Source organism: Lachancea lanzarotensis, scaffold LALA0S09 (genome assembly GCF_000938715.1).
Source record: "Lachancea lanzarotensis genome assembly LALA0, scaffold LALA0S09, whole genome shotgun sequence".
In the NCBI taxonomy this organism is placed as follows: Eukaryota; Fungi; Ascomycota; class Saccharomycetes; order Saccharomycetales; family Saccharomycetaceae; genus Lachancea; species Lachancea lanzarotensis.
In genome coordinates, this window is record NW_019212887.1 from 509,965 (window position 1) to 536,382 (window position 26,418).

The following is a 26,418-nucleotide window of genomic DNA, read 5'->3' on the forward strand; positions in this document are numbered from 1 at the left end:
CATTTAACAACCGTCTAAATAGCCTGTTCAAAAGCTTATGGGTAGTTCTTTCGTTCAAGTATTTCAACCTCGCTGTCGTCATGTCACGTTAATGATTTGTAAGGCATTGTTCATAGCTCATCGGATACCTTACTTTTGGATATAAGAACCGAATTCATAATACACATTTCAAACTCATATAGACTTCTAAGACTGGTCTGAACTGTTCTTGAGAATCGTCTAGTTAGCTCTCTGATTTGACTTCAACTTATCCCTCCACGATGACTGTACCACAGCCTGATGAAAGGTTCGAGGCGACTTACGCCGTTGAAATGCACTGCGAAAGTTGTGTCAAGGACATCAAATCGTGCCTTTCGTCAATTCCTAATATTTCACTTGGGTTCTACGTTCCTGAAAAGATGCTAGCAGTTACCGGAACTGTGGCCCCATCCGTGATAATATCGAAACTACAAGAGTGTGGTAGAGATGCGATTATGAGAGGTAGCGGAAAACCAGATAGCGCCGCAGTATCCATTCTGGAAACATTTGAGCCCGTAGCGTCGAATGACACACCAGTGAGAGGATTGGCTCGCATAGTAAATGTGGGACCTTCGAAGACGTGGTTCGACATTACCTTGAACGGCGTTGAAAAGCCAGGAAAATACTACGCCTCCATCAGAAGCAGTGGTGACCTTTCTGAAGGTGCCAAGTCAACGGGTGGGAGCTTCTATGAGTTCCCAGTCCCCATTGAATGCAATTCGAAAAGTGACTTTGGGAATAACCTATACAGCGGACAAGCATTTTTGAGCTCTCCACTGCAAATATGGGAACTCGTTGGGCGTACCTTCATGGTAACTTCAAGTCCGCAGCATGATCCAGGGGCGGGAGCCGAGTTCTGCGGCGTCATTGCGCGCAGTGCTGGTGCGTGGCAGAACGATAAACTAGTGTGTGCCTGCAGTGGGAAGACCATCTGGGAGGAACGTAAAGATGCCATTAAGCAAAACATTACCAAGTAAAGAGGAGGATTAAGAGATGAGAAATGGGAGAGGTACTGCAGGTTTACAAGATTATGAAAGAAAATGGGGAGACATACCATTTTTGAGTGTTTTTTATTTCGTTGGTAAGGGAAGAACCGTTGCTTTAAACCTGTAGATGATAGGAACATACATGCTTTATTTATCATAATGAATGCTTTGAGCGCAGTTGTGTCCGTGGAGTGGTCTTCACTTTGACCGCTTTTGAGTGCCAGTTGCCAAAGTCGAGGAACAAAAAAAAAAAAAGGGAAACCGAAGCAAACCACTAGTCTTTCTTCTTCCGTCCACAGAAAGGCGTGCCAGCAAGCCCCGCACTATTAATCGTCGATTACAAGACCAGAGTTCTTGTTACCGGCCTTTTTGCCGGATTTCTGGCTATCAAGTGGTTTGGAAGTGTCCGTCTTCTTGTACGGCGCCTTGTCGTTAATCTTTTTAGCCTGTTCATCAACGATTTCCTCGTCCGCTTCGCTGGCTTGCTGCTTGTCGGCTTTGACGTCGTTGCCAATACCCTGCTTGGTGCTGTCTTTGACATTTGGAGTCTTCGACTGTTGGTATTCTGGATCGTGTTCTTGTAAGTTTTTGACCTCTTGCTGCATGGCCACCTCGTTATTGAACTGTTCCTTCGGCACTTTGGCGGGAGCACCTTGGGGTTTGGCTTGTGTATCCACCTTTGTGTTGACTTTGTCAGCTCCCTGTGCTGCCTGTCCCACTTGTAGCGCCACTTTTTGAGCTGCATCCAGTAGACCACCGCCGGTTGTGCTTGTTTCCCCACCAAATTCCAGCTCGTTTCCAGCGTCTTCGAGCTCAAATTCGGCCGGCGGCTTCCTGGCGTCCAGCACAAGCGTACGGACCGCGAAAAACACCGCTGCTAACATAATAGCATAGATTATCGCTTTTTTCATTGGGGTGGTCAAATAAGAACCCTTCCCGTTCCCACCGTTTTTTTGGCCACGATACCGAGGCAGCAAATCTGCCTTGCGTCGAACACCTCCTTGCATTTTCGTCTTTTGAGGAATGAGGGCTAGGAACGTCTAATTGCAAATCTACAAGTACTAACGACTTGCTTTGTCGTTGCTTAACTGGTCAATGGCTCGTTACCTAGTTTGTTTTTATTTAATATGTTCAGTAATCGATTGTTCTCAAGATCACCTGACTAGACTAATTTGAGATTTCGTTTGGGTCACATGACTGGTGATGGGCTTAACTGATGAGAATAAAATAGAATCCAAGACAAGAGTAGGTAAATGAGACTGTTGAGCAGATAGAATATCAACAGGCAGTAGATGCTCAGCAGTTGAGACTTGGCGTTGGGTTTTTTTTAAAAAACGAATGAAAATTATTGTGTGATGGGCATTGGATGTGAGTGTCTGGTGGTGTCATGATTATGATAAGTGTTCTGACAAGCGTGGAAACTTGGTGCTGTTACGCTTTACAGGTGGGTGCGGACAATCCTGAGTGAGGTGCTTTCACTTCACAAATGACGTTTTTATTCGTTGTCCCCAATCTTGAGTTCGAAATCAGTTTTGGGAGTAGGTTTGAAGCAGTGAGAGGGACTTTTTGAACTGAAGGAAACCTGTTAACGGAAGACTACTCTAATATGACACTAACTGGATGATGAAATCCCTATCGTGTCTCGATAGCCAGTGACAGTGACGGTTTGGGTTGACATTCTTATTGAATATCCTTAATTAAAATGTGTCGCTGTCATCGGTCACGTGATGTTAGTTACTCTTTGCGTATGTGACACTTTCCTTACGATAGAGGCGTTTTGACAGTATTTGTTTGGGCTGGGCTTACGCACCATGGGCTCTAAGCGATGTTTCCGATCGAATTATCGGAGCTCCGGCGTTCATATCACAATGGTTCTTATCCTAGTCCAGGTTGTTCGAACAGCTCTTTCACGTGACAACACAATTTTGGCAAAGAACCTCTAACTGTAAACGTTGGAAGAACTCACCGACCCGTTTCAATCTGCGTATAATAAGGCTTTCTCCATACTCATTGGACGAACGTGCGCTTTGGGATACAGAGTAAAAATTTATGATAATTCTTTACGGCATTTCCAAATCCAAAGTCGTTGAAGGTCAGGAAAACATATAAAACTAAACGACCACAACATAAGGAGCTCCCTGGAGCATTTACACTTGGCGGCCCGCTTCTAAACCATCAAGTATTAACATCAGTAACCTTGAAAACAGGCCTAAAAACCTCCGCTACAACTTCTCGCTCGTCTGATCACGTGGTATCCATGGAAAAAGGTGTCAGAATTAATTAAAGGTGATAGAAGTTCAAAACCCTTGCCGATCAACGCATCGTGATTTCACCAACGGGTCATCAGTAGCTCTGTTGCCTGCATACTTACTTCGTATATCTACCTATTCTGTGAATTACGCATCCAATTGGGAAATTGGACTCGTCTTTTTTTGTTTCCCACAGCTGTTTCGCTCACCATGTTCTAGAACGCATCAATCTGCAATGCACACACAACCGGAACCAAGCAGCTCGGTTCTATGCAAAAGTGCAGATACGCGGCCCTCTGCTATTATTTGGTCCTCCTGCCATACCCACATACACTCGCAACGACACACTTCTATGGTTACCTCAAGTCAAGCTGTGCTATCCTAAAGTCCGCTCTTCGGATGCATCACATTATCCGAGCCAACAAGGGTCTTCCAAAACCCGAATTCGCCGTATCTTTAGCAAGGATTTTCGAGCCAAACACTCAACCTGCCATTTTTGCCCACAATGATATCATTATACTATACCATTCCCATGTTGTTTTCTCCCGTTATCTGTCAAATTTCACCTCAAAATTGCCGATTTTCGTGTCGTGAACTCGAACACCGACCTATTTTTTTTTGCCCAAACGGAACGTTGCGTTGCCCGGGTGCCCAGCCATCTTGTTTTCAAAACCTTAACGCCATTGGCCACCCATCCTGTGTCACATGCCAAAAGGTGTCTTGGCACAACCCTCAGTCGTGGCTTCACTAACGTCAACATTGAAAGGCAGGCTAGTCGTTGAACCCAGAAACTTAAAGCAGGACTTTTCGATAAATATTCAAGCACTTGAATAACCCATCCCACAAGACTCTAAAACGTTATTGGCCTTTACTAAATTTACATCAGTGTTGTTTTGTCTTGGTGATTTTAACAGGTGATAAGTTTATCAAATATCCTATTTATAAGGTTTTGGACACAACTAACCTGTATCATCATCACAAAAGCCACAAAACGCAGCTTATTGCGCATTTAATCGGTGCATGGACACTTCCCGGCAGTACCAGTTATCAGGATTATCATCTGGAAGTCGAAAAAACTGGCTTTTCAACGCTACAGCTTGCTTTGAATTCACACATTTTGCGCATCTTCACCGGTAATATCTGAAATACACACATCTTGCTTACCAAAAGCTCTTTTCAAAGAGGCCAACTGCATCATTCATGACCCAGCAAGACCTGCAAGGAAGGCTAGAGTCCTTTTCGAACAACTCGCTGGACATTCATGGCGGAAATGGGCCTCATCAACGCCACATCGTCGAGAGCAGCAACAGCAGTTACAGCTCGAGAAACACGGGCTCCAACGCCGCAAGTGCACTGGATAGCTCGATGCTGGAATCTTCAGGTAACACTCCGGACTCTGCATCCAACTCGTTCCGCAAAAGGTCTCAAAACGTCCACAAACAAGGGAGTCCCACAGCTGTGACAGACCTTTTGGCCATGTTGGACGACCACGCTGCCCTTCACAGCACGCTAGCTCTCACAGACGCCTCCGACGCTCATCTGCCGATGGACCCACAACTTGCTGCCCACTCATCCAGTTCGAAATCCAACTCCATCTCGCACCCAAATCCATATTCTAATTCAAATTCAGTGTCCAACTCGTCGGGACTCTCTCCACATCGAATTTTACAGGACTCCACACTGTTTGCCCCAGACGATGACCCGCTAGCTATTCTATCCCGTTCTCTGGAACAAAACCCAGCTGCAACTCTCAGAAGCTTCAACAGCCCCAACACCCGCCACCCAACTATTTCGTCACCATCTTCTGGCCATGACAATCAGCAGCACTGCATCAATCCAAACCTTCTCAGTAATGTAAACTCGCAATTTGTCGACTCCGGGTTCCTTATTGATCGTATTTCGCCTCCTGATAACCAGGTCGATGATGATTCAAACTCGTTATTTGACGATTTCACTTTTCAACGAAGAATGAGTGAGCTTGCTTCTTCACGCAACCCTGCAAGACCGGAATTATACAACAGAAACTCTATTTCCTATAACACCGATGCCTGGAACTTACCAAGCTCGACATCGACCAAGGGACCATCTAATAAACCACAAAGGTCATTTGGCGCTGTTTTGCCCTCTTCCTCAAGCACAGTTCGGCCCTCAAGCACAGAAAAACGCTCAGAGTCGTTACGACCTGCAAGTTTATCAACTTCACCTTTCAAGATAGACAACGAACTCACGAAATTCCTGGAGGACTACAATTTGAGTTATTCTGTTTCTAAACCAAGCAAAACGAGAACTACATCTTTCAACAACGCAAGCAACGCAAGAAGATCTTCGGCGTCGGAACCTCAGCATAGGGTCCAGAAACAGCGTGCCTCGATGTCCCTGGTGGACGGCAACAATCAAGATCTAATAGCAAAGCTTTATGGCGATGTCAAGGCACCGAGACCCCGTCTTACGAGCCTATCATGGGAAAACGCAATCATGTCAGATGACGATGAGGACGAGAGTGGAGATAGAGATACCCGGGCGATTAACGACAATACCCTGAACCGAAACATAGATGGAGGAGAAACGAGATATAGCTCAGGAGTGACCGACAATAATGCAATAGGAGAAGAAGTTATCAATGAAGACGATGACCAAATAACACAACTGCAATCTCCGCACCTGGACTCTGCAATGGATTTTCTTTCTCACGACCTCAAACCAAGCATGACCTTCCGTGATGCTAAGTTTGTTCGTCCAAACTCTCTCATAAACGGTAACAAAATGCCCATTTTGGATGTGTCTGAAACGCGGTCCAAATCGGCTACGTCCAGTTTTTCTAATCCATTGCACCACTCGATGACCAATTCTCCGACCCCTTCTTCGTATCGCTCCAACAGCCATAGCGACACCTACAACAACAATAACAACAATAACCAAGTTTCGAGCAAGCCTAGATCAGGACAATCCTTTTTCAAGGCCTCCCGCTCCAGCAAGTCGACGTCACCATTCGACGACGACGAAAAGCCGTTCAAATGTCGCGAATGTACTAAAACTTTTCGCAGGAGCGAACATCTCAAAAGGCATATACGGTCAGTACATTCGACTGAGCGCCCTTTCCACTGCCCCTACTGTGATAAGAAGTTCAGCAGAAGCGATAACCTATCTCAGCATCTCAAGACTCACAAGAAACATGGCGACTTCTAGGTGATGAATGGCACACTCACAGAAAAATGTCTGAAAACTCTATGTACCTTGATTCAAATAAATTCCAAGCATGTTGATCATGTTTGATATCTGGCACGGCAACTATCCAGAACGTTTTGGTTTAAATGTTCATTATCATATTTTTTAGTTTACCTAACGTTAATAAAGTTGGACAGACCGTTGAAGATATATAAGATATACACATATCATCTACCTTGTGAGCTTGACAATAAAACTTGTTGAAGAAAGACAGACGGGTTTAGATGGATGAAGAGGGCCATTATGGTGCGAGCTTAAGTATTCCACGCCAATTTCCGACTCTGGTTAGTCATGAGAGTCCCGAAGACCAAAATGTTCAATATGAGACGACAGACACTGATCTCGCGAGCTTCAAATCATATCATCATATCATTGAAATACATCAAAAAACTATAGAAAAGGCATTACGACCGATGCTGACGCTTGCTGAAATCTCGGGATATAGGAGGACATTTGGTGAATACAACTTGGTTGGAAGAATCGGAAGAGGTCAATATGGAGACGTTTTTATGGCGAGATCGTCTAACGCAGAGAACGTAGCAGTGAAATGCATTTCTAAAAGGCCGAAGAAGTCTCAGCAGTACTCAATGAATCAAGTTCTGAAACACATCCGACGTCAGGAGTCTTTGGGCCGAAAAATCGACAATGGTGATGAGGCTATTCTAGAAATGAACATGCATAGAATACGATGGGAACTGTTCGTCGCTTGTCGTTTGAAACACAGCAACATACTGAACGTTTTGGAAATCGTAGACTCACCCTCTAGCCCGCAGATTTGGATCGTGCTACCTTGGGCCACACTGGGAGAGTTGAGATGGAAACGGCACGATAAAAGAGACTCCATAGATCAGTGGGATAATCTAATGAAGCGTAAGACAAATCCGATTGAGCTGGCTGAATACGTTCTCCGTAGTTTGTGCAAAGGCCTGGTATATCTAGCACAACAAGGCTGTGTTCACAGGGATATCAAACCTTCCAATATCCTGGTAGACGGACAGGGTTCCAAAGTAATGCTTTCAGATTTTGGCAGCTCGTTGATTTTACCAGATAAACTTCCGTTTGGTGACAAACGGATGAGTGTGGCCTATCAAGAAGAGGTTCGTAAAATTGCGGGAACACCCGCTTTCATAGCTCCAGAGCTGTGCAATTTCACCGCCAAGGACGTTCTTATCGATGGAAATCAGCTAGATGTTTGGTCAGTAGGCGTGACGATTTTCTGTCTGCTGGAAAACCGCCTTCCATTCAGTGGAGAGAACGAATTTGAGACCTACCAAAAGATCGTCAACGATACATTGCCACAATCTAATAGCTACTTACACGACCTGGTTGTCTCCAAATTGCTAGCTAAAGATCCTGCGAAGAGGGTGAAGGTCCAGGAACTAGATAGACTTTCCAGTGCTCCCAAAAAGGACGAGAGACTGAAGCGATTCGTATCCAAATTCAAAAAGTTGGGAATGAAAAAGAAGAAAAAACGCAAGGGTGTCGAAGGTCGAGAAACTGGAAATTGGATACCCATAGCTATTGATGGTGGTGTTCAACAGATCGATTCTGACCTATCGTCCGCTGGAGAATCCTTCGATGAACCCATTTTGATTGCCGACTTTGTCAAAAGCGCAAAGTCTACCACGAGAACATCAGTTGCAGATACTGGCGAAATTGGAATCTCGGAGTCATCAGACGCTGGTGCTTTTGAAAAGACTCGAGGAAACAGCGGGCTTTCGGTGCGCGCGCATACCCCAGAGGCCCAGTTGAGTGACAAAAGCATTTCGCCTATCAAAATAGACACACCTCTCAAAAACTTCATTCGAACGCGGAATACGCCAGAAAAGACCTCGACGGATAACCAGATTAGTGACACTGATCGAAATGGCAGCATTTCATCGCATGGAAATGGGCATATCATGGCCTCTAAAGGCACTTTGAACTTCACAAAATACCTACAATCTAACTCCCCTTCAAAGGCTAAGCGCGTGAGGGACAGCACGGGGAACTCGCACCGCGAAACCAATTCTGCCGAAGATATTCGCAGGTATCTCAGTTACGCTGAAAACTGACAACAAGCGGGCTTTTCTAGTATCGTATCGTGAAAAGGTGGAGATTGTTTAGACACATACGATACCTGTAGCCATTACCGAAACCAACTGAAAAGGAGAGTCAGATCTGAATTAGGATGATACGCTTTCGACCAGTTTGTTAATGACGTCAATATAATGTGACAATCGAAGCGTCCGTCTGCGTTGTTCCATGCAGATCACTAAACCACGATACTGACGCTCAAGCCATATTCACATTTTTGCATCCCAAACGCTCCACCCTCTTCATCCCCCAAACCAATCCCGCCAGTTAACTCGCCCGAGAGCTTCGCATCGATTGATCTTCTGCAAGTTCCGAAATAAAGCTTCCCTGCGTGATCTCCCGACGCACCCTGCCGCGACCACGAAATGATAGAATGAGAAACTGCGTTGAAACCTGGGTTTCTAACAGTTCTTTTAGATCTCAAAACTTGGCACGTTGAATTCGAATATCAAGCAGTTCTTTCCCGTGCGTGGTTCCTAGACATTGTGCTTGGAGAATGCCAGCCTCGACCTAAATACCACTCGTGAGGTGAATTGCCAAGCAAACAGCGATTTGCGAAATGCCACCCAGTTCGATGGCTCCCGTTCTAATTAATAGGCTTAATGACTCATAATATACACGCTATCCTCAGTCTTGATCTTCTGTAGCGTTTCGGTGTTCACCGTTTGTAGTGCTTAGCTAGCCAAAATGGTCAAAGGTATACAAAGAGTATCTTTGACACATACAACAAGAATGGTTGTTGACCGACTGTGAGCCCTCAAGATCTAAGATCGCTCGAGCCATGAGTAACCTCAGAAGCCTGAGCTTCTCTAAGAAGGGCAAGAAACCTGGTTTGATGCTTGGATTAGGCGAAAGTGGAAGTTTCTTGAAGAACATCAAGTTACTGAAGGGTAAAAGCCGTAAGAATGGCCAGCCGATTAGCGAAAACATGAAGAAAGTTGGTCAACTAGCACAAAAATGCAACACAAATGGTGGTCAAACTTGTTTACCAGATATCGGAGCTAACTACGAAACTCAATTGCTTCGTGTTAGCTCTGCAGAAGAGTCTTCGCTCTCTGGAGACGAAATGTTGGGAGAGAGAGACTGCTTTTCACCGGTGGTAGAGAGTGCTGCAGAGCTGCCAAGTAGTTCACCATTCCAAACGTCGTTCAATGGTGACGGCATTCGCAAGCCGTCTTTCAAAACTGGGCAGCACAATGGATTGGCAGCGACAGCTTCCACTACCACATTAAGAAAAGATGATAATGGACCATTCGCTCGTGGCAAGCTCACTAGAAATGGAGTGAAGAAAGATACAGTTCTGCCGGGTCAAAACTCAAGAGGTAAATTGAGAAGAATCCATTCCATGTTTGCTTCACAGAAAGAAGCATCTCGGTCCTACGATGACCCAGCACCGAACACTTTGCATTCACCAGACGGCACAGATAGTTCCAGCCTTCCCGCATTCAACTCACGGCTAGAAAAGAGCGGTATTTCGCACTATTATGACGATAAGTCCGACGATCATTTCCCTCGCATCGACGTAGAGACTCTGGTCGGTATTATGGATGGTCAATTCAAGGCGCACTACAAGGCCGTTCATATTGTCGATTGCAGGTTTGAATACGAATACCAGGGCGGCCATATAGGTCAAGCCATCAACATAAATACCCGGGACGCTTTGGAATCTCGTTTCCTCAGAAACTCTAATGATGTCTCAAATTGTAAACAACCCTCACTCATGGTTTTCCATTGTGAATTCAGTTCATATCGCGGTCCCATAATGGCTTCCCATTTGAGAAACTGCGATCGCATGCTGAATCACGATAACTACCCAAAGTTACACTATCCGGATATTCTCGTCGTTAAAGGCGGTTACAAGTCTTTCTTTGATCGATACAGTAGTCGGTGCTATCCACGCTGTTACATAGGCATGGACTCATTGGAGCACGTCGCATTGTGCGAGAGCGAAATGGAGAAGTTTCGCAAGGACAGCAAAAAGATCGCTACACGCGCCAGTTCAACGGATTCCTTGGGTAAAGGCCGAAGCTCTTCGCAGCCCAAGTTAAGGCGAAATACCAGCATGAGGCTCAATGGTCAGTCCGCTATATCTGGCATGGGAGGCACGACAGATCATACGTATCAATCCTACTACACGAATAGGAGCAGCCTGTCCTTCAAATACGAAGCTCCTCCAAAATTGTCATTCACTAGTTACTGCAGCAGCTCTGAAAGTCGAAGCCCAAGCAGCGTCTCTAGCAGTAATGGGAGTACAGGACTACTCTCTCAGGATGAACTACGCGACGACACTGGAAGCACAGATTTGGACAATGTTAGTTTTGAAGACTCCAGCGTCAGTGCTCAACAACAAGAAAGGACCGAACCCGGTTTTCCCATGACGAACCCGAAAAGATCTCTATTCGGCTCTATTTTAAGGGAAGAGGAAGGGTAGACAGCTCTGTTCCCAACTCAACATCGCATATTCAAAAAAAAACTAGCATATCATCTTTCTATAGCTCGCTATAACGAAAATCATTTATTTTACACAGGCCATACATTCCAGGTTCTGACTTGGAAGAGCTTTGTAGCCACTGGAAACCAACATCAATTCTAATGATACCGAATTCTATATTTCGAGTCCCCTTACACTAATGTCCCCTCTTCCCACGCTTTGGTCCAACTTCGTGTCCCATCGCGAAGGCGGCCACACGACTGCCACGGCCTTTCCAAGCACGAGTCCAGTCGAAATGGGACCAAAATCGTTAGAATCTGTTGTATGGAAAGCATTGTCGCCTTCAACCCAGATGTGACTTCTTGGTATGGTAACGAGCCCTCTTGGATAAGGGTGGCGCGTCCTTATAGTATCGTGTTGTACACCTTTGACCCGTTTACAATATACTTTTTCTGGATTCGAGGGCGACTTGAACAGAACCACATCGTTGTGCCGTATATTTGTGGGATTTTTGACGCCCCACTTCCATAACAGCACCCAATCCGTGTGTCCATTATCGCTAGGGTTCAGAGTCGGCCTCATCGACCTCCCTTCTATCTTCGCTACATAGCATACATTTTCGTTGAAAGTCACCGCTACAGGAATCCACGAAACAGCAACCAACGTTGTCTTCAAGCTCAGCCTTAATCCTCCGAGTTTTCTCATCATTTGCGTGATGCTAGCAAGGTATCATCGACCGGGTATTCATCTCTTTAGGGACAATGGCGAGATGCCGATGCCTTCAGTTGTCTGTAGTTAAGACTAAACAAACGAATTTCATAGCTATTTTCGTTCAAAGTGCTATCACCACTTTAATCGTCATCCACCAGGTAACGTGATCAAAGAAATACAGCAGATATTGTCGAAAGAGCCTACAGGAGCTAAACCTTAGAGCATCAGAACGTTGAGGCACGGTGCTGTAGCTTCATTGCATTTCGATACTCCTGGTAACGTGGTTTATAGGATATGTCTTTTTCTCTCTTTTGTATATGATGAGTTTGAGATCATTTTCTTAAAGTGTTTGGTCCATTTCTCGCGCTTTCAATGATAACTGTTGTGATACAAACTCCAAGACCTTTCCAAATCACAATCGATCGCAACAGGTCTCGTACTCAAAAGGTCACATCCCACACGCTAGAAGGACCCTTTTTGTCGTATCTCTCTCTGGTAATATAGAAACTCTCATTGGTGTGCCCAAAGCCCTGCTTGGCCACAATCTGTGCCCCCAGAAACGGTAGCTCACTGTAACCGTGTTTCTTCCACTCGGGGAAGTAGTCTGGATACTTGGCCAATCTAATGACGGTAGGTATTTGAACATAATCGACGTTATTGGAAAACAAGGCCTTGGCTTTTTTCTTGTTTGTTGCTTGATTGTAATAGTCTTGTTCTCTGGTAGTCTTTTCGGCAATAGGCTCCTCGATTAAGTGATCCTCTAAGAGCTTCTGAAGAAGTGCTTCTTTGAATCCCGAGATTTCAGTGGTTCCACCAATCACGACAATATTTTCCCAGATTGCCCGGAGCTTATGGAAATCATCGATCTTCACAAGCACACGTCCCACAACAGCGGATATCTCTGAAATAAGCTTTTCACAACCCTTGAACCTCTGTTTTCCCACTGTGACTTGTTGGCCGTCGCGATCTACAAATGTATTCGTTTCTTGTTCGCTGTTGGTCGTCTGCTGACTTTCTTTGCCCTTTTCGTTTTCTTCGAGCAGCTCTCGGGTGTCTCTATCGCTGGTTACCAGTGCAGCGACATCGAAAGCACCATCGTCCTCCTCATTTTGAAAATTAAGCTTGGAAACATTTTTCGCATCTTCGCTTAGGACCTCGTAAACGGGTGACCTTTTCAAGTCCTCAATCTGGTCTGGGCTCCATTGCGGGAGTGAGTGAGCCAGCTCTTGGTTTATCAAATCGCCGCCATTCTTCACCTTCCCGGAAAGATGCGTCAACTGGATGTAGTCCATGATGGGGGTCACATCAGTGCTGTCTGCATGGACATCAATAACCACGCAGTTTTGCAGCGACCCAAGAGCATACGAACAGGCTAGATTCGAAGACAAAAACATAAAATTGTTTATCTGGAGCTGCTCAAACACCAATTGTGTGATTCTTTCGACTTGAAAATGTGTCCAGGAAGGATGGCTCACCAGAAGCATTGGGATGTTCGAGAGCTCCATGTCAAAGACCTCCGGACTGGCACCAAAACGCGACCGTTGTGCAAGGTACGACTTGTACACCAGTTCCAGGAAGAACAAAAACCCGTCCAAATCTACTATTTGGCCATCCAAAAGTGGCTTAACCAGCTCGTTTCCCTCTTTCTCAGTCGTATATTTGCCATTGATGGTCTTGTAAACGGAAATTGGGATCTTGTACTGAGGAGGATACAACGTTTCTTCTCTCATGCCAAACTGGACAAGAGCATGTTGTGAGCTTGGATAGATAATCTACAATTTCAATGTTAGTAAAACTAGAGTCCAAATGGTAGCCACATAATACCAATTAACTTGTGTGGATACTTACAAAGTAACTATCTTGTCGAAAGGGCGCCATATTTGCTGGCTTTTGTAGGTTTTCCAATGGTTGATGTTTGGTCTATTCACTGTTGATGAGTTCATATTATATTAAATTGAAGATACCATTATAGAATCAAGAACATAAACAAGTCTCGATGCCCTCGATGATTGTATTTAAAGACAGAGTTTGACCCAATGAACTCCAGTATTGTGAGCCATAATGGAGCAAGAACGCTGAGCAACACTACCAGACTCACACAGGATATAAACGAAAGAGCGCTGACGCTACTGCAGAAAAGTCGTCAGCAGAGACTACTGCTGCACAGGAATGAAGACCGGAGACGATATGTAACAGCGGAAGAACCTTCGAGACTAGAAAGTCCTCAGCCTGCAGTGGTCACTAAAGTAGTAGGGAGACGCAAAAGCTCAACGAAAAGATACCGTCCCAGCGATATGGCGTTGCAGGAAATACGAAAATATCAACGCAGCACGGATCTGCTGATTTCCAAGATGCCGTTCGCTCGTCTTGTTAAAGAGGTCACAGATCAATTCACCACCGAGGAACAGCAGCTGCGGTGGCAAACCATGGCCATCATGGCACTCCAGGAGGCAAGTGAGGCGTATCTAGTGGGCCTTCTGGAGCACACGAATCTATTGGCCCTTCACGCGAAAAGAATCACTATCATGCGGAAAGACATGCAACTGGCACGCAGGATTCGTGGCCAGTACATCTGAAATCACCATGTGGGGCTTTTTAAGTCTTGATTACAACTACAAATTACTATGGACAAACCCAGCGTTATGGTTTCGATAATACTCTAGCACTTGCTACGTTGGTTTTTTCAGTTTCACGACAGTAGCTCGATGTAATTGTGTGGAATGATTCCATGCCGATATTTGGGATCAACATCGGCTGCGTCCCATACTTCCCCAATATACCAATCGTCATCCAACTTCTCCGTCAGAAGAAGAAAATCGCCTGCACGGAAATTGACAATCATCTGCTCATTGGCGTCCATATATGTATAGAGCGCTTTGGCGTGGCGGATTACTTCCTCACCCTTGCTGTCAAGTCTCGGCAGCTCGACGTATTGGTCGCCGTCAAGGACGCGCTTCGTAGTTGAGCTAGCTCGAAGCTGGTCAGAAGGTTGACCTGGTGGATGGAATGGGATTAAAGGCTTGTTTCGTGAAGTTAAGCGGCTGGTGGTGGTTTCATTGTCTTTTCCCTCCATTGACTCCTTCCGCATTGCGTCCAGGGCCTGCTTAAAAGGATTTGAATCCGGCTCTGCCGTCACCATAGATTTACGTCTTTGAGCCGACGAAGGGGCAATAGGTTCATGCGAATTAGTATGGATTCGAGTCGTTTCCATGCTGCTAGATCTCGAGCTCCCGTTCATACTCGTGCCCTGGGATGAATTGAACACTTGAGAGCGGGTCTTCGATTTTCTTCGATTTTCGGAGTTCCAAGATTTTGCAAACCTCCTGGAGTCATCTATGCTATGTGCGAGGGAAGATATCGAAGTGTTCATAGATTCAATACTTGCTCGGCGTCTTGAATGCGTTGTGAAGTCTGTTGGGTTCGATGAATCGTTCGAGGATTCTGAAGTAGTGTAAGCAGCAACCGTGCTTTTGTGGCCTTCTACCTCTGTGTTATCAGAAGATATGCGAACGGATTTTGGAGCTTTGAGATAATCATCATGAGGCTGAACATCTTCAGTTTCTATGGACGGAGGAGGCTGCGAAGTCGATTGTGTGATATCTGGTCCATCGCCATTGAAATGTGCCGATAAACGGCTTCGCTGTAATTGTGAAGAAAGCTGTCGTACCGTTTGTACATGTTTATTGGAAGTCCTGGAGCTATTGACCCGGGGTCTTTCGCTCTTTGTAGACGAATCTAATGCGGTTGTCTTTAGACGCCCTGTACCATGATTGTATGCAAAAGAGGCAATATCCTGATTTGCTGTGAATTTCGCTATCCGCTGGGTAAAGTTTTCCATATTCGTTTGTTCTTGGATTGCCGTTTCTGAGCATTGTTTAGCAAACTGCTCTAATTTCACTTGAATAAACTCTATTCGCGTCTTTTCAAGCTCTTGCAGCTCGAGACTGAGAACCGACCATTCGTGCAGCCAGTGTTTACTAGACGCTCTGTATTCCTGCTTCAGAACGTCCATTTTTGACTGCAACTCATCCACAATGCTGGTCCATTTCTGGAATTGTCGGTCGTTCTGATCCGAGTCTCGTCTTCCAAGATAGTTGTCCCTATTTAGTTGACAGTCGCGCAATTCGATACTTGCTTTGTTCAATTTCTCTTTCAATACTTCGCAAAGCTGGCGTTTGGTGATCTTGTCGTTGCAAAGACTACGAACTTTGATATCGATGGTCTTGTACCTGGCCTGGATTTGCTGGACAAAATGTTTGAGCTCTGAATACCCGTCCTTATGTATTTCCACGGCTGCTTTTGAATGTGATTGGCTCAAACGTTCCTGTGTAGATAGCAGACCTTTGAACGTTTCACCCAGTTTTCCATAATCTGGGTTATTTTGTAAACCACCGCTCAGCCGTTTGCTGATCGCACCTAATCTTCGGGCATAGTCCTTTTCAAGTTTAATTCTTTCCTCGTAAAATACAACCACATTATTGCAGGACTCGATACCATTGCTGATGTGGTCTAGAAGAATTCGAGCGCCAGCATCTTGGTCATCCCAAAAGCTTGTTCCGTACGAGTAGTTTTGGGTCATCAAAGCCGCGGTACTTGACTAGGTAAGTGACAGATTGAGGGAAGATACTAAGAATTGATAATACAAGATATGTGGTATCCACTCCTACCGGTATCGAATTGTAAAGCTAAAGCTTAGTTTGTTCAATATACTGGGACAGTTTATTGTAGTGTTTATCTTTGACCTAATCGGGAATACTTCTTGTACCATTTCCCTAAACAGTCATGGTGTCCCAATCCGGTAAGTCACATGCCTCGGCGGCTAAGCTGGGTCTTCAATGATCAATTCGTCACTAAAACGCATCGTGTAGGAATCCGATGGTGAGTTCCCTGTATGTTATTTGTAACTACCACGAACTAAGCAAAGTAGATACCTAATCAACTTGAAGTTCCAATCCAGACTGTCGCTCATTCATCTGGCTTCGAGACAGACCGTCCTTTTGTATGTATAAGTTATAATCACAAGGCTAAAGAGATTCCTATCACAACTTTAATGTCTTATCGAGCTCTTTACGAAGTTTGTTCTGATTGTGGATGTTCTTTTGCCAATCGTGCTCTTAAAGAAACGTAGGTGCAGAGCGGGATTCATTGGGAGGATCACTTGTGAATGTTTAATGACTTCGGTAGGATTTAAGGCGAGTTTAAATTTATGCTGGACCACATTTTTGGCTTGTCAACTCTGAACTCTACCTTGCTAGCTTTCCCTCGCTGTGACCGTTTTTGGGAGTTGGTATATATTCCCTGGGCGGCAATTATTTAACTTCTCTTCAACACACTTGAGAAACGCACATTTGAGCAAAAAACGTCTGGAAAGCTTGTCCAAAAGATCCTGTTGCGATTCAGAGTGGGGGGCAGTGAAATAGCAGTTTTTACCAACCTTTGTTCGATGCTCATTGAGTGTTGACAGGCGCGAACAATTGCAAAACCAGACCCAGAACGTTGATTGTCAGCTTTAAAAGCTTATCGAGCATCAACTTTCAAGAAAAATAGGCTGGTTTGCTCCTCAGCAGACAAACTTGCAAGATGCACATTCAATCATGGTTTTATACTTGTGTAGGCACCCGAGAGCATTCTTTTGGAAACCTCTAGAAGTAGCCTGCAACGAACAACCATCTCGTCCTTGGGCTATTTGAAGGAGCAATTTCGGGTATCAGTCCCAGCAGAACCTGAACGCATCAAATCACTAACGAAAGTGGCCAAGTCATCAATTGCTGCAGAAAGCTTCTACAACGAATTCAAGATCACATATTACACTACGGTCCTTCCATCATCACCACTAGATCATCACCATAAAACCATCATTGCGACAGAATGACACAAGACACTTATAGGGTCCATCCAGCATGTAACCATCATCCCGCTACAGAATACCACAAGACACTTGTAAGTTCCACCCAGCATGTAATCGTCATCCCGCTACAGAATCCCACAATAGACCTCTTGGTTCCACCCCGTGTGCAACAAGCACCATCAATCCCGCTCCAGTCACCCAAAACAACACCAAGCTACTTACTCGACAATACTCACCATTACCAGGGTCCATCGTCGTGTTCTACTCTACTGCAATGGATATGACGTTTTGTTTTTCACACACCGAGACCTCCTCCCACATTCGGCACGACTACCCTTTTTAGTAAAAGGTCACAGTTTGAGGAAATGTAGGGCTCCCCATCCGCATTAGGCAAAAATGCTATGGGTTTGCTAGTCCGTCCATTGCTTCTACACATTATCATCACCTTTTTATATTAAGGGCGCTGGTATTATAACCTTGTCCATTGAATTAGACCAGTTTATGTCCAATAAAGGCCGGGAAATAACGCTAATAAGACCTTTAGATCGAAGTAACAGCAAGTTTAGCTGGAAATTTTGAACTTTCATCTCAAGATCAAGAACAATTGAAAAAATAGGAGTCTCCAGCTACTTTTTCCACATTTTTTTTCCAAATTTTGAAGTTTTGAACATTTTTCACTCCTAGGAGACTGCCCCTGAAGACTCATTACTCAGAACCAGACAAATACAAGCGATGTCTTTGATTTCTGCAGCTGCTGATCTCAACGATACCAGCTCGACCACGTCGACAAGTTCGGTTAGGGAATCCAAAGTTTACCGCAAGGATGGTAAACCACTTTCAAAAGAGGCTATCTACAGGGCCAAGCAGAAATATGGAGTCTACCAATCACCAGCCAGAAACACGGGGTCCGGCGTAACTGACGCAAAATTGGCCTCTGATGTTGCTGCCAATCTTGCCAACAACAACAAGACCACGATTGAGGCGTATAAACGTCTCGTGGTAGATTCCAATGCTTCCAGGGCTGCCACTTTCGTGGCGGGCCGTTCAAGAACATCTAGTGTGTCATCGACGGCCACAGCTGTCTCTGACAAGAGATCTACCAGTGCCGCCACCAAGGCACTTTCGGCAAAACCCGTAGAAGCTCCAGTGGTTGTCACCAAGCCGGCAATGGATATGTCCAAGGTCCTTTCTGGAGCTGAAGCCGCTGCTGGCAAACGCATCAATGTGCGCTCGAATCCAGAGAAAGTTGTGTATGTCACGTCGAAAGACGCAACAAAGGCCGCAGAACGCAGTTTCTCCTTTACTCCCGAGATCATGGACAAGATCTCAACCAAGAGCCAGCTTGAAGCGGAAGCCGAGGTCGAAGCAGACCCCCACAAATACGCTTCGCGTGCTGCATATGCCGTTCGCGACTTTGACCCCAATGAGGCTACTGAAAAGGAGCTTTTGGAGCGTGAGAAGAAGAAGCAGGAGTATTTCGGGATGCTCACTTCTCCCCAAGTCCTTGCCCTCGCCAAAAGCAACGCTGAGCAAAGTCTGCTGTCTATTGAAAAGTCTGCGCCCGGTAGCTTGTTCAGAAACGATGATTTCAACAGGTTGGCTGTTGCTTTGGCTCAAAAAAACTCCACGCAAAGATCGGAACACACTGGAAAGATCAATTTGGGTGGAGGCTTATGGTTGAGCCCATCTGATGTCGATAACATCGCTCAAGGCCTTATTACTCCGGTTTTGGATGAAGTTGACAGCAGAGCTTTGCAACAGAGAGCTATCGATGAAGATATCAAACAAAGAAAGATCGACTACAAGGATCAGAACGCTGCTTGGATTGAACTACAGCGCAACAAGCTTGCTAATGACAAAATGTATTCTCGTGAAACTCGTTTGAGACACAAACGTGAAACTGATGGACTACATACTAGGGCTGAGAGGAAGTACGAGCTCTTGATTTCTTCGAAAGACGCCGAAGTCGCAGATACTGAAAAGGCTTTGGAAGATATGAAAAACAAGTTTGCTGCTTTCCAGAAAAACATCGAACAAGAACTCAAGGATGAAGAAATCCGCTGCGAAACTGAGCTTGCAAACCTTGCTTCCGAGCAGAAGGAAGGTCTCGTGTCTGCTCGCAAAGAACAAGATGCGGAGATCCAGCCCTACATTGATGATTTAAAGGCCGCGGAGGATGAGCACGAACGACTTGTCACCGAGCGTGACAATCTAACTCAAGCTATTGCGGACCTTCGGACGTCAATTGAAAATCATAAGGTCAAGATTGAGGAACTGGACCAACAGTTGGTCCAGTCTGAAGCCGATCACGGAGAGGAAGAACAGAAGCTTCAGAACTTATCAACCGAGAAGCATAACTTTTCAGAGCAAATTGACTCTCATTACGTGCTCCTAACTCAAAAAGCGAAAGAGCAAGCTCACCAGTCTTCTGAAGAATCTCGCTTGAGACAATTGGAGGTTGACACCATGATCAATGAACGCCAGGGCGAGTTGAATGCTGCTGAATTACGTTTGAAGAACGAGAAGTTGGCTCTGCTCGAAGCAATGAGGAGCGTTACTCATTTGAAGGGCGACAAGAAGCTAGATGAGGACAAAGTGAAGGCGCTGTTGGGAGAAACGTCCGAGGAATTCATCGCAAGGCAAAAGGAGGCCGAAAAGGTCACTGAAGAGAAGGAGACTGCGACAGAGCCTGTCAAGGGAAGTGTTTCTGAGAAAGACCACGAAGAGTCAAAATCTTTTGCGAAGAAGAGTGGCGAGGATGAAGATCTTAAGGGCTCAGAACAAGACAAGGGTATGCAGGAAACTGAGACCGCACCTAAGAAGGTAGTAAAATCACCAAATGCCAGGCCAAGCATGGTGGACGCAGTCCTGCCTCCTGATTTCAAGCCAGAGGTTAAACCCAAGAAGCAAACACCAGCAAGCAGTCCCTCCAAAAAGGCCATCTCGGCTGCTCAATCAGAATCCCCACAGAATGGTGTAAAGAGGTCAGGATCCTTGAAGAAAAAACTCTTTGGATTTGTTCAAAAGGACGATCCAAAACCTGCCTCAGAAACATCCACGACAGTAGCAAAAGTTGGCGCCAAGCCTGCCGCGGCCACTCCCAGCAAGAAAATTCCCGAGGAGCCTGTTGAAAAGCCAAGTGCAGCGGTCAATACCGGAAGCAAGGACACCCCTACTCTTGCCAAAAAAGACAAAGAAGCAGCAGTTAAAACCGTTGAGGGAAAAAAAGATGAAAAGACGACCGCACCGTTAGATACTTTAGAGTCCAAAACCTCCGTTAAAGACGCTGATACTATTGAAAATTCCGATGACGATTTGGAAGCTCCGGATTCCAGCGAAGCAGCTGAAAATGGTAAGGCACCTATTGACAGTGAAAAGAAGGAAAGTCTTTTCAAAGAGGTCTTTTAATTATCTTGCGCCCCATTGTGCGATTATTTTAACTTTATCTGAGTATGTAACAATAAACACTTGACGAACAAAGCAAACTAGTCTCCTAACACATATCCATCTTGATGAACAATGATATTAAGAAGAAGAATAATAATACATAGACTCAACTCTCCTCTCATGAGCTGAGCGCGTATATAGGTCTTAAGAGATCGAATTAGGCAATGCGCACGCGTAGCAGAGATGCCTTGTCTTTTACACTAAGCGATAACTTCTGTTTGGTGTGGGTTAGGTACCAGTTTGTCGTACTTGTAGTAACCTTCGAAAGAGGTAACCTGGTGGAAGTATTTGGAGTACTTGTAGCGGCCTCCAAGGTAAAAGTCGACCGAGATGATGATGAATACGACACCAAACCAAAATGCCAGTAGCCATTCAAAACAGGCACTCTTGGAATTATCTTGGATGGCACCAAATGCAATGGCCCACGCAAGAGCTGCGGCCAACCAGATTACCTTGGCAATGGCACTAATGGTGTACTTGTTGAAACGGTGACCAACCCAGTGGTTCCACTTTGTCTCCACAAGCTTGTCTTCTGGGTTCGCCAATGGATGCAATTGGGCGTAGTGTCTACCCATCATGAAATACTCAGCGACATTGCAACACACCGACAAAAACATAAATGCGCAGAACAGCCCAACCATGGTGATATGAACGCGATGGTAGTGGGCAGTAGAGAAAATTGAGCACATCAGCAAGCACACCTCGCCGGCAGCACCCAGAGCAAAGCTGGCCCAGATGCAGTTACGTTCGTGCCTGGTATAGTACGGTGGCATCAAAAACTTGGCGGACCGCAGCATATCGCCGTAATTGGATTTGAGAGTGTCCTGGGATGCAGAAACAGAACCACGGTCTGCCACAGCGTTTGTGGTGAATGCGGTGCGCTGGAAAGGCCACCGCCCGCTTCGCTGGAAATATTCACACGCAATCGTAATGCAGTAGCCCAAACCTTGCCAGCCTGCACATGAAATGAACAAAGGCCGAAGATTAGTGGCTCCGATATCTGAGATGTAAACTGGGAATTGCTCTGTATGCATGAACCAGTAAATTGGATGGCCCTGTCCTGCCCAGCATATCAGCATTGCAATCAGCATTCCGTACCATGGAATGAATGCTACCCAGGGCACAATGAAAAAATAGTTACCGGGCTTGAATCTGTTCATTTTAATTCACTTTGGTTCACTTTGGTTCACTTTGGTTCACTTTGGTTCACTCCGGTTCACTCTGATCCACTTCCGTTTGCTTCACTTCCGTCTTACTATTCGAACCACACCGGTGGATATTATCAACTGCTAGGATTCCTTATACCTCTTGCAAATACCGTCTCTACGATTCTACCACTTTCTTAAATGCAACCGCTTTTCTTTCCACCACCGGAGGACTCAACCTTGATGATAAATGTGCGTCCAAGCAAAGCCCTTTTGTCGTCGGAATTTTTTGACCTAATTCTCACTACGCCTTTCTTCTACGAACACTAGCTTTGTCCGAGCTAGTCCGCCCTGTCCGCTCGCTACCGGATGAGTTGTTCTTGCTACTGCGAATATCGCGATGTAGTAGAATAGCTTCTGCAGACGCTGTCGCCTTACAACTTACTGTACCACGACGTCGTTTTGCAAGCCATCACGAGCACCTAGAAGTACGTTATTTTGCTTGTTCCGTGGACAGCTACCGGGCTTGGAAAACATACAGCCCTGGGGAGACGACAAGGCTTGCTTCCGGTGGGCAAAAAATTGTTCAAACCCTGGTCAAAGAATGTGGGTAGCAGTGATGGTGGAAGCCATACAGAACTGCATAGCTGGACTACCAAAGTGAACTACTGGACAGAAAGACATTGGTAATCGACTCAAGATTTGACTAGATGTTTTGGATAGCTGACGCTCTCAATTGCAATAAATAGAGCTCTTTCCGCTTTGGGCGAGGTGCATATTTTTGAGCGTATTTCTTTTGTTGCTTTTTTTTGCTGTCGCGTTCCTTTTTTTTCTGGGCAAGTGACGTATGTGTTCGTCGGTAGTGATCGGTACATGTGACCATTTTTGATTTGTTTCCGGTTTGTTTCCAGAATCGATTGTTTCCAGAACCAGTGAAGGGGAGAAGCCAACTAGCACGGGATAGAGGAGAAGAATCGCCGCGACCACGACAACCGCGACCCTGCAACCACTGTGATCGATCAGATTCATTGATGTACACTATGTATGCATCTTCGTCACCATTCTTTACCCATGAAGGTCTGACCTTGGTCCGCGAGAAACTATGCGAGTTCTGACAAACTATGATTTGGAAACTCACCTTTTACATCATCACCCTTCTAGCTGTTGCTAGCTAGGTGTACACACACACGTATATATAATTGCATCGTCTCATCTTGAAGTCGAAGAAGCTTGTGGGCACATCTTTGTCGTCAGTTTTCCGCAAACCTTCCTGTCGAAAGCTGGAGTTCTTCAGCACACTCTTGGGCTTTTAATTCTACTCCTTCTGCGGTCCATGGCTTGTGTGAGATGAGACCTTTGAGCTTTCGCCCTAACTTTTGTTCAGCTGTTACAGCTGTTAAGTATGGACATCGCATGCATCGTATCGTCTTGTCTCGACGGACTCTAATTAACTCTAAAAACGTGTGTCCAGTATTTTAATGCATCCTCGACTGGTGACTCCCGGCCCGAGCGCTCGACTCTGTATTCGTTTGGGGATGGGCTTGAGAATCGAGTATGGACACCGCTATCATTGCGCTTTTGAGACTTCGAAATGAGGCAGAGGTACTGACATAGCCCTTGGAAGTCTCATAATTGACAAATGCGTATTGGCAAGACACATAGCAGGTAGCGTGCAGCACTGCATCAAGACGATGCATCTGAACGATAACAGGGAAGAGCATGCACGATGTGAGGAGGTTTTACTTCCAGAAAAGGTTCTTCCATAGGCGTGGCAGGCGTGTTTCTAAAGCTTACAAGTCAAGTACTCGATTCAAAAGCTCTGGAACCTTTCGAAATGGCCTAATTCAACGATCAGGCGAACAATTTGTTTAGCGTAAAATTCAGGATACGATTCTCGCAAAAGCCAAGGCAATTACGAATCTTGTCCCACTAAAAATCAAGGCAGGTAGTACGGTGAAGTTCAGATATTGAGGACTATTACCAAAGGATGGAGTAGACGTGGACCGTTCTCGAGGAAAATGTGACGGAAACCTATATCGTCGAATATGGCTTGGGTAGAAAACGGATTCCCATTATTAGGCAGCCCATGCGGATTCCGAGAACAGGTTCTTGTATGCTTTGAAAGAGTTGTCTCTGTATTATGCCAAAGGAGCGTGTTTGCTGGCCTGGTTGAATTGGAGCTTCATGTTCTTTGATATCGATTTAACAGTAGTGTATCGAATCTTGAACATCAAGAGCCCGCATACCCCTGCAAATGCTCCTCATTCAGATTTGACATTTACACAGACTAATATCGGGAGATTTAATGAACAAACCGTGCGGGACCAAAACCTAAGTCATGTAGTAGCGTGTTGCATTGCACGATGCACTACCTGAATTCAAATATGTGTAGAGATCAAGATTATTTCGTGACCTGAATTCGCAAGAAACACGACGCCAATTGCACATCGCTTCTCTTACTTTTGAATCACAAATGTTGACCTACAACGGTGAAAGCTTTGCAACACTCTGACTACCCAAACTCGCGGTTGTATAACAACCTTACGCCCAGTGGCAACTACATAAAACGGCACCTGAACATTTTAAACGATCTGAACGTGAAGCTATGTAAAACGCAGGTTCAAATTCACACCTATTTTCTAATTCCTACTTTATCGCTAAACTCTAGTTTGTAGTTCTCGTGTTTCTTTGATTCATTTAAGCATCGCGTCAATCTTTCCTTAATATTATCGAAACAAAATACTGCATTTCGCGTTTAAAAACAAGACTAACAGACACTAGCGGAAAGCTGACCATGGCGGAAGAATCTCTAGAGCGACTAGATCAAGAGATTACGCTTCACTTGCAACAAATTGATTCCAATCTCAGTTACTGTTTTAACACAATCACCCAAGACATCATACCGCATGTTTCGCAATATGGCAACGTGTGCGATCAGGTCATGGACAGCTGCAACTGGTTGAAAACCATGTTTCAAGAGGCTGGAAACTTACAAATCGAAGCGGTGGGTGGATCAGAGACCCCTATTGCACCTCCAGCCGTGACAAATTCTCAAAATAAAGAGGAATCCAGCGAACAAAGCTCGCTTCAAACGTTGTTCCCAGGTCGTCCACGATTGGGACCCGATTCTTCGAGTATTGTGGCCCCTCCAGTGCCCGTGCTAGCTGCTGGAAACGAACGTGTGGGTCCTGAGCCCACCACGACGCTGACTACAACTGGGAAAGTGCTACAATTGCCAGACTCTAGTGATGAGGAACGCAACCCGAAGACGGCCAATGACTACAATTCGGTTTCTGCTGACCGAGCGGACAACTTGGACCACTCTGCACGCGTATCAAGTGCGCCAGATCCGGATGGCAGCACAGTCCAGCGTCAAAGACGGAAACGTAAATTATCATTGCTGTTACAGCAGCAATATGGCTCCAGTTCCAGTAGTGTGGCACCTTCACCGGCTCAATTGAAGCGACCCATTTCGTCCAACTTGGACAGTTCACCCATTCGCAACAAGGACTCATCGCTACAGATCGAAAGCACCAAGCAGAACCCTGCACACCCAGACACCGTGATTTACTTTCCTACTCGAGACGACGACGCCGTCGTTAACAACGACAAAGATATGACACCCGGCACGTGACGGTTTACTTTCTTACCATTTTACAGCGTTTCCCATGAATTATACCAACACACACTCTTACCTTGGGCTATTTTATGATTTGAACCTTGTGAGTGTAGTGTAAGCCGACCCAGATTTCCTGAAATCGAAACAAACACACGCAAGAGCAAATGGGCAACGTGATGTCTGCAAGTTTCGCACCGGAGTGCACTGAGTTGAAGCACGAATACGATAACTGCTTCAACCAATGGTACAGCGAAAAATTTCTAAAAGGGCTTTCGATGGAAAACGAGTGCAGCAAGCAGTGGTATGCGTATACGACGTGTGTGGAGGCCGCTTTGGTGAAACAGGGTATTAAGCCTGCGCTGGACGAGGCTCGTGAAGAGGCGCCCTTTGAAAACGGCGGTGAGCCCACCGACAACAGTGGTTAAAGGGGTGGACACGACGTTCACATCTGTAAATAGGTTAACAATGGAAGGCGGAGGAGTGCTGGTGCACAATTGGCGTTGCGTTTTGCAGGAGGCGGTGGTGCACCTACGAAAGGCTTTGTGGTTTGAATTTGATTTGAAAGACGCTCAGATTCAATCGCGTAAAGAGGTCCCAGATCGATAAGACATGATCCAACTGTACAAAGCATGGGGCGTTTCGTCTATAGGCGAGAGATCTTAG

At 45.5% G+C, this 26,418-nt stretch overlaps 13 protein-coding genes across 13 annotated transcripts; 8 read left to right on the forward strand and 5 right to left on the reverse strand.

Annotated features, from left to right (window-relative positions):
- Positions 1-260: 260 nt before the first annotated feature.
- CCS1 (LALA0S09e05314g1_1) lies at positions 261-995 on the forward strand (the record flags this gene model as incomplete). The annotated part of the gene is made up of 1 exon (XM_022770823.1): positions 261-995. One exon carries the CDS (start codon positions 261-263, stop codon positions 993-995), a length of 735 nt encoding a protein of 244 aa, XP_022630125.1.
- Positions 996-1,330: 335 nt separating this feature from the next.
- On the reverse strand, positions 1,331-2,011 carry LALA0_S09e05336g (LALA0S09e05336g1_1; the record flags this gene model as incomplete). Its single annotated transcript, XM_022770824.1, has 1 exon — positions 1,331-2,011. The coding sequence occupies one exon, from the start codon at positions 2,009-2,011 to the stop codon at positions 1,331-1,333; it is 681 nt and encodes a 226-aa protein (XP_022630126.1).
- A 2,442-nt stretch (positions 2,012-4,453) lies between these two features.
- Positions 4,454-6,439, forward strand: LALA0_S09e05358g (LALA0S09e05358g1_1; the record flags this gene model as incomplete). The annotated part of the gene is made up of 1 exon (XM_022770825.1): positions 4,454-6,439. The coding sequence occupies one exon, from the start codon at positions 4,454-4,456 to the stop codon at positions 6,437-6,439; it is 1,986 nt and encodes a 661-aa protein (XP_022630127.1).
- A 263-nt stretch (positions 6,440-6,702) lies between these two features.
- On the forward strand, positions 6,703-8,532 carry ELM1 (LALA0S09e05380g1_1; the record flags this gene model as incomplete). The annotated part of the gene is made up of 1 exon (XM_022770826.1): positions 6,703-8,532. The coding sequence occupies one exon, from the start codon at positions 6,703-6,705 to the stop codon at positions 8,530-8,532; it is 1,830 nt and encodes a 609-aa protein (XP_022630128.1).
- Positions 8,533-9,335: 803 nt separating this feature from the next.
- MIH1 (LALA0S09e05402g1_1) lies at positions 9,336-10,985 on the forward strand (the record flags this gene model as incomplete). The annotated part of the gene is made up of 1 exon (XM_022770827.1): positions 9,336-10,985. One exon carries the CDS (start codon positions 9,336-9,338, stop codon positions 10,983-10,985), a length of 1,650 nt encoding a protein of 549 aa, XP_022630129.1.
- A 174-nt stretch (positions 10,986-11,159) lies between these two features.
- On the reverse strand, positions 11,160-11,690 carry IMP2 (LALA0S09e05424g1_1; the record flags this gene model as incomplete). The annotated part of the gene is made up of 1 exon (XM_022770828.1): positions 11,160-11,690. One exon carries the CDS (start codon positions 11,688-11,690, stop codon positions 11,160-11,162), a length of 531 nt encoding a protein of 176 aa, XP_022630130.1.
- A 446-nt stretch (positions 11,691-12,136) lies between these two features.
- ARP9 (LALA0S09e05446g1_1) lies at positions 12,137-13,574 on the reverse strand (the record flags this gene model as incomplete). Its single annotated transcript, XM_022770829.1, has 2 exons — positions 12,137-13,468; positions 13,545-13,574. The coding sequence occupies 2 exons, from the start codon at positions 13,572-13,574 to the stop codon at positions 12,137-12,139; spliced, it is 1,362 nt and encodes a 453-aa protein (XP_022630131.1).
- Positions 13,575-13,732: 158 nt separating this feature from the next.
- CSE4 (LALA0S09e05468g1_1) lies at positions 13,733-14,272 on the forward strand (the record flags this gene model as incomplete). The annotated part of the gene is made up of 1 exon (XM_022770830.1): positions 13,733-14,272. The coding sequence occupies one exon, from the start codon at positions 13,733-13,735 to the stop codon at positions 14,270-14,272; it is 540 nt and encodes a 179-aa protein (XP_022630132.1).
- Positions 14,273-14,385: 113 nt separating this feature from the next.
- On the reverse strand, positions 14,386-16,275 carry HOF1 (LALA0S09e05490g1_1; the record flags this gene model as incomplete). The annotated part of the gene is made up of 1 exon (XM_022770831.1): positions 14,386-16,275. The coding sequence occupies one exon, from the start codon at positions 16,273-16,275 to the stop codon at positions 14,386-14,388; it is 1,890 nt and encodes a 629-aa protein (XP_022630133.1).
- Positions 16,276-18,276: 2,001 nt separating this feature from the next.
- LPX2 (LALA0S09e05512g1_1) lies at positions 18,277-20,952 on the forward strand (the record flags this gene model as incomplete). The annotated part of the gene is made up of 1 exon (XM_022770834.1): positions 18,277-20,952. The coding sequence occupies one exon, from the start codon at positions 18,277-18,279 to the stop codon at positions 20,950-20,952; it is 2,676 nt and encodes an 891-aa protein (XP_022630134.1).
- A 239-nt stretch (positions 20,953-21,191) lies between these two features.
- Positions 21,192-22,151, reverse strand: SFK1 (LALA0S09e05534g1_1; the record flags this gene model as incomplete). The annotated part of the gene is made up of 1 exon (XM_022770835.1): positions 21,192-22,151. The coding sequence occupies one exon, from the start codon at positions 22,149-22,151 to the stop codon at positions 21,192-21,194; it is 960 nt and encodes a 319-aa protein (XP_022630135.1).
- Positions 22,152-24,930: 2,779 nt separating this feature from the next.
- ASK1 (LALA0S09e05556g1_1) lies at positions 24,931-25,770 on the forward strand (the record flags this gene model as incomplete). The annotated part of the gene is made up of 1 exon (XM_022770836.1): positions 24,931-25,770. The coding sequence occupies one exon, from the start codon at positions 24,931-24,933 to the stop codon at positions 25,768-25,770; it is 840 nt and encodes a 279-aa protein (XP_022630136.1).
- A 149-nt stretch (positions 25,771-25,919) lies between these two features.
- Positions 25,920-26,180, forward strand: MDM35 (LALA0S09e05578g1_1; the record flags this gene model as incomplete). The annotated part of the gene is made up of 1 exon (XM_022770837.1): positions 25,920-26,180. The coding sequence occupies one exon, from the start codon at positions 25,920-25,922 to the stop codon at positions 26,178-26,180; it is 261 nt and encodes an 86-aa protein (XP_022630137.1).
- Positions 26,181-26,418: the final 238 nt, after the last annotated feature.